General features: G+C 53.8%; 1 protein-coding gene across 7 annotated transcripts in view; it reads left to right on the top strand.

Annotated features, from left to right (window-relative positions):
• The window catches only part of NAV2 (neuron navigator 2), an 822647-nt gene extending 808846 nt beyond the window's left edge, over positions 1-13801 (top strand). For all 7 annotated transcript variants that reach the window (XM_056130622.1, XM_056130618.1, XM_056130629.1 and 4 more), the window contains 6 exons: positions 393-547; positions 734-805; positions 3360-3556; positions 5702-5820; positions 12017-12220; positions 13571-13801. In XM_056130622.1, coding sequence (XP_055986597.1) covers positions 393-547; positions 734-805; positions 3360-3556; positions 5702-5820; positions 12017-12220; positions 13571-13696 — 873 coding nt within the window. In that variant the 3' untranslated portion in view covers positions 13697-13801. The remainder of the gene's footprint in view (positions 1-392; positions 548-733; positions 806-3359; positions 3557-5701; positions 5821-12016; positions 12221-13570) is intronic.
• The last annotated feature ends 268 nt before the right edge of the window (positions 13802-14069 follow it).

The raw sequence follows: 14069 nt of genomic DNA, 5'->3' as shown, positions 1-14069 counted from the left end.
CCATGTGGGCGAGATATACTCTCGGTAGCTTGCTGGGCTCTCTGAGAGGGGCGGAGGATTCGAACTTGGGTCGGTCACGTGCAAGGCAAATGCCTTATCAGTTGTGCTATCGCTCCAGCCCAGACCGGAAAACTCCAGGGCATGTGGTGGCCCTCTTCAAGGAAGGGTAGGGTAGGGTGTGGGGACTCACTGCCCCGCAGAGCCGCACTCTTGCTGCTGTGTTGCTGGCAAGTGCCAGAGGCACGACTGAGGCCTTCCTCATCCCCGTGCACCCCCCAGCACAGGCAGACCCCCTCCAGCACGCACTTCCTGCCCACCGGGAGCCAGGAAGGCTCTGTGCCCAGCCTCTCGGTGGCCGTGCCGTCACCCTCGGGTTCTCCCTGGGTCCGCAGGAGCTGCGCCAGTACCTGTCCAACCTTGCTGACCAGTGCGCCAGCGAGAACAGCGCCGGGGACATGCCGCTCGTCATTATCCTGGACAACCTGCACCATGTCAGCTCCCTGGGCGAGATCTTCAATGGGCTGCTCAACTGCAAGGACCACAAATGGTGAAGTCCGGCACCCCGCTCCAGGCCCTTGGGATGGGGGATGGGTGGGCGGGAGCTGCTGCCAGGGGATGTTTTGGGCATGCAGGGCCATGTGGGGAGGAGGAGGAGGACCAGAGTCCCCTCCCCACACCTACTGCCTGACCCCGACTCGCTCACATCATGCCCTTTTCTTCTCTCCGCCTGCAGCCCGTACATCATCGGCACCATGAACCAGGCTACCTCCTCCACACCCAACCTCCAGCTGCACCACAACTTCCGGTAACTGCTGCTGCCCCTACTCTGTGAGCGAATGTGGAGTGAGAGCATGCGTTGAAAAGTGTCAAGTGAGGCTGGAGGGATAGTAGCACAGCAGATAGGGCGTTTGCCTGACACACAGTCAACCCAGGTTCGATTCCCAGCATCCTATCTGGTCCCCTGAGCACTGCCAGGAGTAATTCCTGAGTGCAGAGCCAGGAGGAACCCCTGAGCATTGCCGGGTGTGACCCAGAAAGCCAAAAAAAAAGAAAGAAAGAAAGAAAAGTGTCGTGTCTGCTGTGTGCTGGGCCTGAATGGTGCGAGGGCGGGGGAGGGGTGGTGTTGGGTCGGGGGAGTGGGTCGGAGAGTGGGTCTTTCTCAGCTTCACTCCTTGAATTTACACGCCAGCCTCCTGGTCATTAGCGTTATTTTTCTAGGGTTACGAATGGGCGGAAGGAGGCTCAGAGAAACACATGGTTCCGGGAAAGGTCCCACAGCTGGTCCGTGTCAGTGCTGAGACCCCCAAGGGAAGGGATCTGGCTCTTAGTTTGAGGAGTAGCTCCAGGAGGGGGCAGGAGTGCCCTAATCTTCCTCACACTGCATCAGAGGCAGCTCTCTTGTCCTGAGGGAATCTGAGCAGGGAAAGTTCTGGTGTCTGCACCTGGGGTGGCCGTGTGGGCTGGAGCACATGCCTTCCATGCAGGAGGCCCAGGCTAGGTAGACCACACCCCTGCAGGGTTCTCTGAGAACCCCTGGGAGTGAGACAGAAACTGAAAACTATGGAAAGCAAGCAAGCTCTTTCTCCTCCATGTGCCCTGCTTTGCTGAGTCTGCGTCTTCTACCTCCACCTGCCAAGTCCTTCCTGCCTTGCTCCTTCGGGGACTGTCATGGCGGGCTGGGCTGCATGGCCATGTGCCAAACGCCTGCTTTGCCCCCACCGCCCCCACTCTTCCTTGGGCTCTCTCTGGCTCCCGTTCACTGTCCACTTCACCGGCCTCTCTGAGTGGGAGCCCTTGAAAGCCAGCCCGGGGTTGGAGTGATGGCACATCGGGTAGGGAGTTTGCCTTGCACGCGGTCAACCAGGGTTCAATCCCCAGCATCCCGTAGGATCCCCCGAGCACTGCCAGGAGTACTTCCTGAGTGCAGAGCCAGGAATCACCCCTAAGCATCGCTGGGTGTGACCCCAAAAGCAATAAATAAATAAATAAAAAGAAAGCCAGCCTGAACCACAGCAGCTCCTCCACACCTGTGGTTTTGGCCCACCCTCTGCCCCTCATCTTGTTCATGTCCAGGCCTTCTCCCAGATATCCTCGAGGACTTCGCTCCTCCTCCTGCCCATGTCTGCCATCTCTTGGCACGTGATTTCACCCGTTTTCTCACCCGAGGGTGAGTCTGGAGCCTGCCCCGGAACCCCCTGCATGCCGGCCTCTGTACCCAGGGCAGTCAGAGTGGACAGTCTAGAATTCAGACTTGATCCTCACTCCCTTATGCTTCTCCAGTTTTTCAGTGGCTCCCGGCTGCCACCACAGTGAAATCCCGGTGCCCTAGGTGGGCAGGTCCTGCCTCCATGGAACAGTTTCCCTAACGGCCCACATCTTGCTTCTGCCAGGGTGGCAACTTGGACACCTCACCCCCATCTCCCGCCCCGCTCCTTGCCTCGCCTCTTGTGGCTGCTCCCTTTGCCCCAGCCTCAGCCCAGACCTCCCTCTTTCTCCTCCATGTGGCCTGCTTTGCTGGGTCTGCGTCTTCTACCTTCACCTGCCAAGTCCTTCCTGCCCTGTTCCTTCGGGGACTGTCATGGCGGGCTGGGATGCATGGCCATGTGCCAAATGCCTGCTTTGCCCCCACCACCCCCAGTCTTCCTTGGGCTCTCTCTGGCTCCTGTTGACTGTCCACTTCACCAGCCTCTCTGAGTGGGAGCCCTTGAAAGCCAACCCAGCAAAGCAGGGCACATGGAGGCAGCAGAGCCCTCCCTGTCTCCCCCCAACCCCCCACCCCGGGTTTCATCCTGTTTCTTTCCTATTGGCACTTCGGCCTACTTCCCTAGATTGATGTCCTGGGGACTGCAGGGCTGTCTTCAAATCACTTTGCTCCATAGCTCAGGGCCCAACTCAAACAGCAAGAGCTCTCATGCTCTGCGTCTCAAGCCCGAGAGCGGGCCTGTTCTGTTGCTTATTCTGATGCTTCTTGTTTGGATCTGGCTTTATATTGGGTTGGCTGTGGCCCCATTTGTCTGGTCGCCCCAGAGCTCAAACCCACAGACTTCCTACAGGCTGAGCTGTCCCTGGCCTGCCCCACCGAGCTGCATATCAGGCCCCTCCTGACTCTCCTATGAATGGGCTGTTGGATTTGGAGAAGTTGTTGCCACCGACCTGTGCCCCAGCATCTCTGTCAGTCAGAGGGGGGTGAGAACCACAATGCCAGGGACTCAGGACGGTGCTGGGCTGAGCCCCTGTGTCACAGACGCAGCAGAATGAGACCGGCTGAGTCCCGGCTGCACCCCTTACAGTTCCCAGGTGCTCTGAGCCTGGAAGTCACGCTAACATGTGTCCCTGATTCTCTGCCCCGCCCCCCACAGGTGGGTGCTCTGTGCCAACCACACAGAACCTGTGAAGGGGTTCCTAGGCCGCTTCCTGAGGCGGAAACTCATGGAGACGGAGATCAGTGGGCGAGTGCGGAATGTGGAGCTGGTGAAGATCATTGACTGGGTCCCCAAGGTGTGGCATCACCTCAACCGCTTCCTGGAGGCACACAGTTCCTCGGATGTCACCATCGGTAGGCAATGAGCATCCTCTGGGCCCTAACCAGGATAGCTCCATTCAGGTCCACGTCAGGGAGGGACATGGCCCTGTCCATGCAGAGAGAGGGGGGTCGACTTCAGGAGCCCAGTTACCCGCATTCCTTTCTCCCCCTCCCTGCCTCATGCAGTTGCTTGGGGCTGGTCAGCCCAGGAGAAACTCCTGCAGCCTGGCTCAAGGAAGCACCCTCACAGCTCACCCCATACACTCTCAAGCAAAATCCCCCCTTGGAGATGGGCTTTGCCTTTAAGATAAAATGTCATCATAAAAAAAAAAGCCCAAGGGACTAGAGTGATAGCACAGCAGGTAGGGCATTTGCCTTGCATGCAGCCAACCCGGGTTCAATTCCCAGCATCCCATATGGTTCCTTGAACACTGCCAGGAGTAATTTCTGAGAACAGAGCCAGAAATAACACCTGTGAATTGCCAGATGTGACCCTAAAATAAAAAAAATCCCAAAATTCCATAATGCCTATTTAAACAAAAATGTTAAAAACAAACAAAAAATCTAAAATGTAACAAAGGAATAAAAGAAGAATGTAAGCTTTCATAATTCTATTTTCAGAGAATTTATACTACATATCCTGAAGAATCCAGTAAAATTAAATGGACCAAACACTCTACACACACACACACACACACACACACAGAGAAAATGTCATTAGTAATCATGAAGTGTGGGGGCCGGAACTATAGTAGAGCAGATCGGGCTTTTGCCTTGTATACAGCTGACCTGAGTTCAGTCCCTGACGCCACCATATGGTTCCCCCGAGCATTTCTAGGAATGATCCCTGAGCACAGAGTCATGAGTAAGTCCTGAGTATCACCAGGTGTGACCCAAAAGTAACAACAATAACAAAAAATCTTGAAAAGTGGGTGTGTGGACCAGAGAAAAGTCGGATCCTTTTCATTTGTGTTGACTTGCTCTGTCCCCATCTGCTCAATATTATACAGGGGTCTTTGGGTTCTTTTGCCTTTTGGGGGATTTTGTTTTGCTTTTTTGGTTTGAGGCCATACCCAGTTATGCTTGGGGCTTACTCCTGGCTCTGTGCTCAGACATCAGTCCTGGCATTGCTTGGGTGACTGTGTGCTAGTTCAGGCCCCAGACCCAGGTTCTCTGCATGCAAGGCAAGAGCTTAACCCATGTCCTTGCTCTCCAGACCCTTGTCATTCTTTTCTTTTTTTTTTTTTCAAAATTTTTTTAATTGAATCACCGTGAGATAGGTGTAATTCACAGACCTGTGGCACTACGAAGCTGTTCATGATTGGGTTTCAGTCATTCAATGTTCTAGCACTCATTCTTTTACCAGTGTACATTACTCAACGTCAGTGTCCCAATTTCCCTCCCAACTCACCCCCCTAGCCTGCCTCTATGGCAGTCCTTCTCTTCTCTCTCTCTCTCTCTCTCTCTCTCTCTCTCGCATTGTGGTTTGCAATACAGATACTGAAAGATTATCATGTCTATCCCTTTACCTATTTTCATATCCCACAAATAAGTACAGTCATTCTACATCTATCCCTCTCCTTCTGACGCGTCACTCAGAATGATACTCTCCATAACCATCCATTCTTTTTTATTTTTATTTTTTTATTTTTTTGCATTTTGGCTTCTTTGGATCACACCAGCGATGTTCAGGGGGTTGTCCTGACTCTGCACACAGGAGTCACTCCTGGCGGTGCTTGGGGGACCATACCAGATGCTGGGGCGCAAACCCAGGTTGGCCATGTGCAAGGCAAATGCCCTGCCCGCTGTACTATCACTCCAGCCCCAACCATCCATTCATTGACAAGCAAATTCCATGTCCTTGTCATTCTTTTGAAGGGCCGCCCATCCAGAATGGTTCTTCAGCATGTTTGGCATGTTTGTTTTCCCAAAGTCAGGATGCCACAGTGCCATCATAAGCAACTCCCTCTCGGGAAAGCCCCTTTTTCTCATTTTTTTTCAAATCTCTAGAGGACAGAAGTCTCCAGGCAGAGTTAGGGTGTCTAAGGCTGCTCTGTGTTCCCAGCCCAGCAGCTGAGGTTGCTACTGTCACTCAACAAACCCAGGGTCCCCCCCATGGCTGGGGCTTCTCCTAACCATCACTCATGTCCGCTCCTTCTGTTGCCGCTGTCTCCCCAGGCCCCCGGCTCTTCCTGTCCTGCCCCATCGACGTGGATGGCTCCAGAGTATGGTTCACAGACCTGTGGAATTACTCCATCATCCCCTACCTCCTGGAAGCCGTTAGAGAAGGACTCCAGGTGAGAGACGCCACCCTCCCGCCAGCCTCTGGGCATGGTGGGGCAACAGCCCTCGAGGGGGCTGCATTGATTTCTCCCTTCGAGGAAGCTGAGCAACACACAGTGACACAGTGACCACACCTGTGTGTTTGCCCGGCAGTCTAGTGTCAGGCTCACTGAGCTGCAGATCCTGGTACCCTGTGTGAGTGCAGACAAGCGTTTGACTCCTCTGGGCCTTACTGGGCAGAGATTATAATGGCACGTGGCCTGCAAGAGTTCATGAAACACACACTGTGGGCCGAATATCACCGGGCGTGGGCCCCAGGCTCCCAGGCACCCCTGGAAAGGCCCATTGTTCCTAAGGAATATAAAGTAAGTGAAATCTGGAAAGCCCAGGAAATGGGAAGTTAGATGTGTGTAGCAAATTGTTCTTTTTGTTTTATTTTGTCTGGGGGCCATGCCCAGCAATGCTCAGGAGTTACTCATGGCTCTGCACTCAGGAATTACCCCTAGTGGTGCTCAGAAGATCATATGGGATGCCGGGAATCGAACCCGGGTCGACCATGTGCAAAGCAAACGCCCTACACCCTATCCAAGTATCGTAGAGCAATACTACAATTGCCCTACGAGCTATTGTGTTGCTCCGGCCCTCAGATTGGTCTGTTCGGTTCAAGCTTTGCATGAGTTTGTCTTGGGGATTTTTCTCCTGGAGGAAGTTGACAAGTCAGGGATTTGCATCCCGGTCTCTGGCCCAGAGTATAGGTCTCAGACTCCGAGTCAGAGGTGGCTACCAGGGCTTTTCCATGGAGACCCTGGGGCCCATGAGGCTGCAGGTCCCCGGAAAGCAGGAACCCTTCCCCCCCACCATACTCAGCTCGGCTCTCTGATGCCAGGATCTCAGACACGGGAGCACGAAGGCAGCCAAGCTGTGTGCAGACTGCCAGCCCAGCACCCACTCTGCATCATCCACAAGCACCAGGCTTGCCGACCAATCCAGGAATCCGCTTCTCAGCCTGTTCAAGAGTTTTTGTTTCCTGGGTGCTGGCCAATGGGAGACAGATGCTCTGAGAGACCCATGGAGGGCATGTGGGGGCCTTTGGGGCATCCACATTTGTGACCGTGATGTGGTGGCTCCACCTGACAATATCCAGCTTCTCATCCCCTTCTCATCCCGGACAGGCTCTGAGGGGATTTATCCTTAGGAGCATCTGTCTCTAGGCCACAAAGGCAGGAGGGGGAGGTGGCAGAGGTGGATAGGCCTGGGCAGAGGGGGACGGGGGGGCGGGGGGGGTGCTTCTCTGGTCACCGCCCTTTCAAACACCGTCCCCAGCCCCCAAGCTCACTTCCTGAGCTCAGCTCCCTTCTTCTGATACCTTTTGTTACTTCTGTGGCCCTTTGTTACTGCCTTGATGTGTATTTTTTTTTAAATTGGATCACCATGAGATTCACGATTATGACGTTCTTGATTAGGTTTCAGTTAAACGATGTTCCATCACCTGTCCCTTTCCTTCACCGGTGACTTTTCCCACCACCAATGTCCCCAGTTTCCCTCCTGCCCGCCTCCTCCAGGCCTGCCTCTATGGCAAGCACTTATCTTCTCTCTCTCCCCCTTTCTCTCCTCCTCTCTCCCTCTCTCTCCCCCCTTTCTCTCCTCTCTCCTTCTCTGTGTCTCTTCCTCCCTCTCTCCCTTGGTCTCTCTCTGTCTCTGTCCCTCCCTCCCTCTCTCTCCCTCCTTCCCCCCCTCTCTCCCCCTTCTCCCCAGCCCCCTCTTCTTCTCCCACTTCCTCTTCCTCTCTCCCTCTCTCTCTCCCTCCCTCCTTCCCTCCTTCTCCCTCTCTATCACCCCTTCTCCCCCTCCTCCTCTCCCTCTCCCACCTCTCCCACTTCCTCTCCGTCGCTCCCTCTCTCACTCAACATATGAGAGAGATCGTTCTGCATCTGTTCTTTTCCTTCTGCCTGACTTCACTCAGCTTGCTATCCTCTAGTTCCATCCATGTCCTGGCTAATTGCATGATTTTGAAGTTGTTTTGCAGTTGTTTTATTATAGGGCCCACTCCTGGGCCAGTACTTGGCCGTGCTCATGGTCCAGGCATGACTCATGAGCACCGTTGGTTGTGGTTCTTCACTCCATGCCCCCCCCCGCCAAAAAAAAAAAAAGGTTTCATTTGACAAGGGAATTATTTTTCTGTTTGCTTATTTTTGTTTGTGATGCCACAAAATGATGCTTAGGGGTTATCCATCCGGGTTCTGCACTCAGGAATTACTTTTGGCATTGCTTGGGGGAATCCAGGGGATTGAACCTGAATCCATAGGGAATCCTGGGATTGAATTTAGATTGGCTCTGTGCAAGGCAACTCTCCTGCACTCTGTGCTGTCTTTCCAGCCCTGACAAAGAAATTCTTTTACTTAAAAAAAAAAAAAAGCTTAGAACCCCCTGCTGCACTTCACACCACCTTGACTCCTATTTACTGTGATGTGTGGGTGGGTGGAGGCTGGGGGGGGCAGTAAATGACACTCTCCTCCCTAACCCCCCCCCCCCACACGCTGCCACAACCCTCTGAGAAGTGAAAGCAGTGGTCTGGGGGGGTGGTGAGGGAGCATGCCGTGCTTTGGAGCATGGGAGCCCTTAGCCACGGTCATAAGCTAAAAAGCTGCATCCCAGAGCCTCCCAGGACTGTCTGTGGGCGAGGTCACCCAGAGACTCTGCTCTGTCAGGTGCCCCTCAGCTTCCAAACAGCCCCGACGGTCCTTCCTAACCTGGAGGAAGGAAGGGTGGCATTGCCCCTGATGGTTGCCACATGTTTCTGCAGGTTCCTGCATTTTTCTTCTTGGCTCTGTGTGTGTGTGTGTGTGTGTGTGTGTGTGTGTGTGTGTGTGTGTGTGGCTGTCTGTCTGTCTGTCTGTCTATGTGTGTCTGTGTGTGTCTGCCTGTGGGTCTGTGTGTGTCTATATGTGTCTGTGTGTGTCTATATGTGTCTGTGTGTGTCTGTGTCTGTGGGTCTATGTGTGTCTATGTGTCTGTGTGTCTGTGTGTACGTGTGTATACACACGGACACACTCAGAGTCAGAGGGGTTCATTGTGGCCCTAGTTTTCCTTCCCAGTGTCTTGGTTTCCTGCTCCTGACCCACTGGGGATGTCAGACTCCTCCCTGACATGGAGAAAACTAAAGGTCTTGTCTGTCCATCCACCCATCTGTCTGTCTGCAGCTCCCCAGAGCTGCCTCGGGGCTCGGCAGGGGAATAAAGGAATAAAGTATTTTCTGGCATTTTCTTAGCTGGCTACAGCACTGACCTGGCCATTCATTGCCTCGATTTGAACAAGCCCAGCAGGCAAGTGGAGAGACTTGTAAAAATATTTTCTGTTCTCGCCCGATGCACATTTCCCTTATGACTCAGCCTGGTCCTCTTCCCCTTCGGAGATGCCGTGGTAAACACTTGCCAGAGTGGCTCAGATCTGTGGAGCAACTTGAAAATGCCCTTGACAGAAACGGGGGGGGGGGGGGGAGCAGGGAGGGGGAGAGGGAGTTTGGGGAGGCATTTACCTGCTTGGAGACCAGGACAAGTCTCGGCTTTTCCTACTGTCACTTTGAAAAGTTTGGGTTACAAGACTGAATTTGTCTGTCTGGTTTGGGTTGGGGTTGGGATGGGGTGGGGGTGGGGGCACACATCTGGCCCTGCCTTGGGACTACTTATGCATCCTGCTTAGGGCTTGCTTCTTACAATACTCAGGGCCCATGCAGTGCTGGGGTCAATCCAAAGCCTCCACTCTGCAAAGCATTCGCTGAGCCCATTCGGCTTATTTTCCGGCCCCATGAGGTTTTTTGTTTTTTTTGTTTTTGTTTTGTTCAAGCTGGCTTTTGTGGTAGGGCGGGGGCAGGGGAGAAAAGAGAGCATTTGGCAACTACCATAGACATAAGCTCTGTATTCCAGCCTCTGCTCTGCCCTGCACATCTCCACCCCTGGGTTGGAGGGCAGAAACGAAGCCACGGCTTTCCACAAAGAGGCTTTGGTTCCGTCTCCCAGATTGAAGTCTCGCGTAGGAAAAGTGGCCCCATTCCATAAGGAAGCCCTGGGCCAAAGAGACTTCTGAAAATTGCAGGGCTCTCTCTAATCTGGAGCAGACGCCGTGCCTTCTCAACGTCCCTGAACGCGTCTGCATTCCCCACACCCCTGACTTGTCCAGACGTGCCCCCACGCGCAGGCACCTGATTCAAGCAGCCCCTTCCCGCTGACACTGAGCTGTGAAATGCCAGCTCTCAGCTCCCAAGCCTGCGACGCTGCCCCAGGTGAAGGAAGCATGAGCCACACGCAGGGCCCAAGCACAGACAGGAAGGGTGTCAGTGTCTGCCACAGCCATGAGGTCATCAGACACTGGGTCTGAGGGGGGCAGTCTCTGGTGAGGGGCTGGGGCCTTCCTGGTAAATCACATGGAACGGTCAGGTGGCCAATGTTGGGCATGGGATAGTAGGAGCAGACAGACAGGCAGACAGGCAGGTGTGGTCTAAATGTCTTTCCGTGTCAGAGCCCCATTACCACTGCTCAGGGTCAGTAGTCTCTGGGCTCCGTCTCTATGGTGCTGTGTGGAGGAGGCACCTTCTAGAATCAGACAGACATGGCCCTGGGTGGGCATGTGCCGTTCTGGCAAGGAGTGAGCCCTGTCTCATCTGCTCAGACTACAGGTCAGTGACCTGGACCCGCAAAGACTTGGGCTCCAGTTCTGGCCCCTGTCCTTCCTGACCTCTTATGCCGCCCCCAAGGGTGCTACCTCAGGGGTCAAGTGCTGCTTAACAGACGGGCTATGCCCAGCCATGTGACATAGCCCACTGTGGGCCCTGCAGCAGACTTCTTTTTTTTCGGGTGGGGTCACACCTGGTGATGCATGGGGTTACTTCTGGTTCTGCACTCAGGAATTACTCCTGGAGGTGCTCCGGGAACCATATGGGATGCTGGGAATTGAACCTGGGTCGGCTGCGTGCAAGGCAAATGCCCTACTCGCTATGCTATCACTCCAGCCCCCTCTTTTTTTTTTTTGAGACAAAAATTCCCTTTATTTTCCTAAAAGCCAATGTCATTTATTCTTGCAGAAATAAAGAAATTTTTTCTTACTGGTTATGGTAGGAAAAATAAATTTTATGGTGAAAAATAACACCATTAAGCTATGTGGGTTTCACGCTATAGGACCTCAGAACTTGAAGTGTCCGCATTTTTAGTCTTTCATAAAGACCTGTGGTATCATATTGGGTTAACAAAATATGATCTACGTATAGCAGAGTTAATACCTGAATGGACATATTTTTATTCCTGTTAAATGTTATGCAAGTATATATATATATATATGTATATATATATTTAAATGTTTTAACTGAATCACTGTGAGATAGACCTTTCCAAAGCTGTTCATGATTAGATTTCAGTCACACAGCATTCCAACACCCCATCCCTCCACCCAAGTTCTTTAGAGAATGCATGTCTGTTTCTCGAAATGGCGAGGAAGAACCACTAACATCATTTGTCAGGAGTTATTCATGGTTTTGGGAAAGATACTTGGCAACATGTTTCTGGTGATGACACTGGCAATAGTGGTTTTCTGTTTTAAGAGCAAATCCGTCACCCTGCTCAATCGTACTCAGAGGCCTGAAGGTCCCGTTCACCCCGTCGGTGACCTCCATCACAACTTGCTGTTTTGAAAGTGATCCATGCTTCTGGAGAAGGGGCTCCCAGAGGCCCACTGCCAGAGAAGCGGGGTTCACTTAATTAGCGTCGCCAGGCACCTCTGTCTGCCAGGCCCTAACAGAGATGCTCTTTCTAGGATGCCATGCCGGCTGTGCTAGTCAACACCTCTCCCATCTCTGCACCTGTGCCTTGGTGACAGTCACTTAAAAGTGACTGCAATGGGAGGATTCACACACAGGAGGTGGAAGGTGCCCCCATTAGACTAGGTTTTCCTCCCAGAGACCAGGGGTCACCACAGCACAGCTGGGACGTGCTCCCCACTCAGCCTGACTTCAGAGCCAGTGCCGTCCACCCCTCAGACCCCGCTTGACTTCCCTCCTTGCATCTCAAGCTGCTGGACCTTGCTTGGGGTGACCTCCCTAGGGTCCAGTCCTGCCCTTAGAATCTCTCCACCTAGGGCAAGGCCTAAGGCTGGGCTCGGGGAGACTTTCGGAAGGTCTCCAGAGGCCGGAGTCCACCTCATGCTCTTCTTCCTTCCCTGCAGCTCTATGGGAGACGTGCCCCCTGGGAGGACCCTGCCAAGTGGGTGATGGACACCTACCCGTGGGCTGCCAGTCCCCAGCAGCACGAGTGGCCGCCCCTTCTGCAGCTCCGGCCGGAGGATGTGGGTTTCGACGGCTACTCTGTGCCCCGGGAGGGGTCGGCGAGCAAGCAGATGCCCCCCAGTGATGCCGAAGGAGACCCACTGGTGAGTGTCCCATGGCCCAGCTCTCACCATGGTGCCCAGCATGTAGGGAACGTGCAGCCACAAAGGGGATGGAGCAAGCCCCCAGCCTTTGGCCATCTGGGCCTTCCTGAGACATCACCTGCATTTTCTGCCTTGGGTTCAGCTTTTGGCTAAAACCATTTAGTCCCTCTGAGGTTTTTATTTTTTTTTTTCTGGTATCATGTCAAAAATTAAAAATGCAATTTACCTGGGGGCCAGAGCAATAGTAGAGGGGGCATTTACCGTGCATGCAGTTGACCCAGGTTCGATTCCCAGCATCCCCTCTGGTCCCCTGAGTACCACCAGGAAAAGTTTTTGAGTGCAGAGTCAGGAATAAACTCTGAGTATCTCCGGGTGTGACCCAAAAAAGCCAAAATAAATAAATAAATAAATAAAAGAATGTGATTTTTTTCCGAGGCTGGAGAGATAGCGTAGTGGGTTGGAGTAGCATGCTTTGCCTGCAGGAGATCTGAGTTCTCCTGGTGCCATGAATGGTACCCACCCCAAGAATTGCCTGGAGTAGGTTTTGAGCACTGTTGGATGCGACCAGCACACACACACACACACACACACACACATGCACACATACACGACACACTCATGCACGCACACACGCCAGACAGTACAGGGATTAAGACGCTGGCTCGCCCTTGCACGCAGCTGGCCTGGGTTCATCCCAGCACTGCGCACCCCCCCCCCACCATCCCCCTGTGGTTCCCTTAGAGCATCGTCAGGATGATCCGTGAGTGCCAAGCCAGGAGTAAGCTCTGAGCACCACCAGGTGTGGCCCTCCAAAAAACCAAAAAAAGTTATTCTCCCCTTTCCCCCCAATAATTACCCCAAGTCCGGCTCTCTGATTTGAGCATCACCCTTGTCACATGCCATCCATTTGGGCATCTCCTCTCTCCTGAGGAACGGAGCAGAGGCAGCATTCCCGAGTCCCAGAAGAACCAAGAGCACCTGTGAGGAGAGGTAGGCGGGTAGGAGGAATCCGCAGGCGAAAGAATCCACTGAATCCGGATTCTGGACCAGTGGGTGGAGCTAAACCTTTGAACTCTGTCTGCACTTTTTACTGTCTCCGCCCTTGCCAAAGCCAGCCAGTCCCTGTAGAAAGAGCCAGGAAGTGTGGGGGGGCGGGGGGGACAAGGTGGCCATGGTCCCCTCTGTTCACAGCAGGCCCATCCAGAGTCCCACTGCTACTGCGATATCCGCGGTCCTAGAAAAGAATCAGGCAAGGCCAGGAGATAACACAGCAGTCCCAGGATGCTTCTGGCACGGTGGGTGGCAGGCGCCTGTCAACCCACCCCTCATGCTCTCGCTCGTCCCCCCCAGATGAACATGCTGATGCGGCTGCAAGAGGCGGCCAACTACTCCAGCCCCCAGAGCTACGACAGCGACTCCAACAGCAACAGCCACCACGACGACATCCTGGACTCGTCCCTGGAGTCGACCCTGTGAGCGGGCCCAGCCGCCTCTCTCCGCCTCATCCCCTTCCATCCTCCGCGCCCTCCCGAAGATGACCTCCTGAGCCACCCCTCCGGCCGCAGCGTGACAGCTGCAGGGACCCCAGCCCCACTTCCCCCCTCGCCCTCCAGCCTGGCCCGGCTGCAGGGGTCCCAGGCCAGCTGCCTTGGCACCACGGCTCCCTCCCACCTGAGCACTGCACTATTTCCTGTTCTGTTCTGGTCATCCTTTTTCTTTCTCATGTGTTTTGTTGGGGTTTTTTGTTTTTGTTTTTGTTTTTTTTGCCTCATGGCTGTGACCTCCCCTAAGACGCTGAAGATGCTCCTCGGGAAATGATGTTCACCTCTGATGCGGAAAGGATCTTTTT

The sequence above is a fragment of the Sorex fumeus genome, unplaced genomic scaffold, assembly GCF_029834395.1.
Source record: "Sorex fumeus unplaced genomic scaffold, SorFum_2.1 ptg000007l, whole genome shotgun sequence".
NCBI lineage: Eukaryota > Metazoa > Chordata > Mammalia > Eulipotyphla > Soricidae > Sorex > Sorex fumeus.
This window is presented reverse-complemented; position numbering and strand designations above follow the sequence as displayed.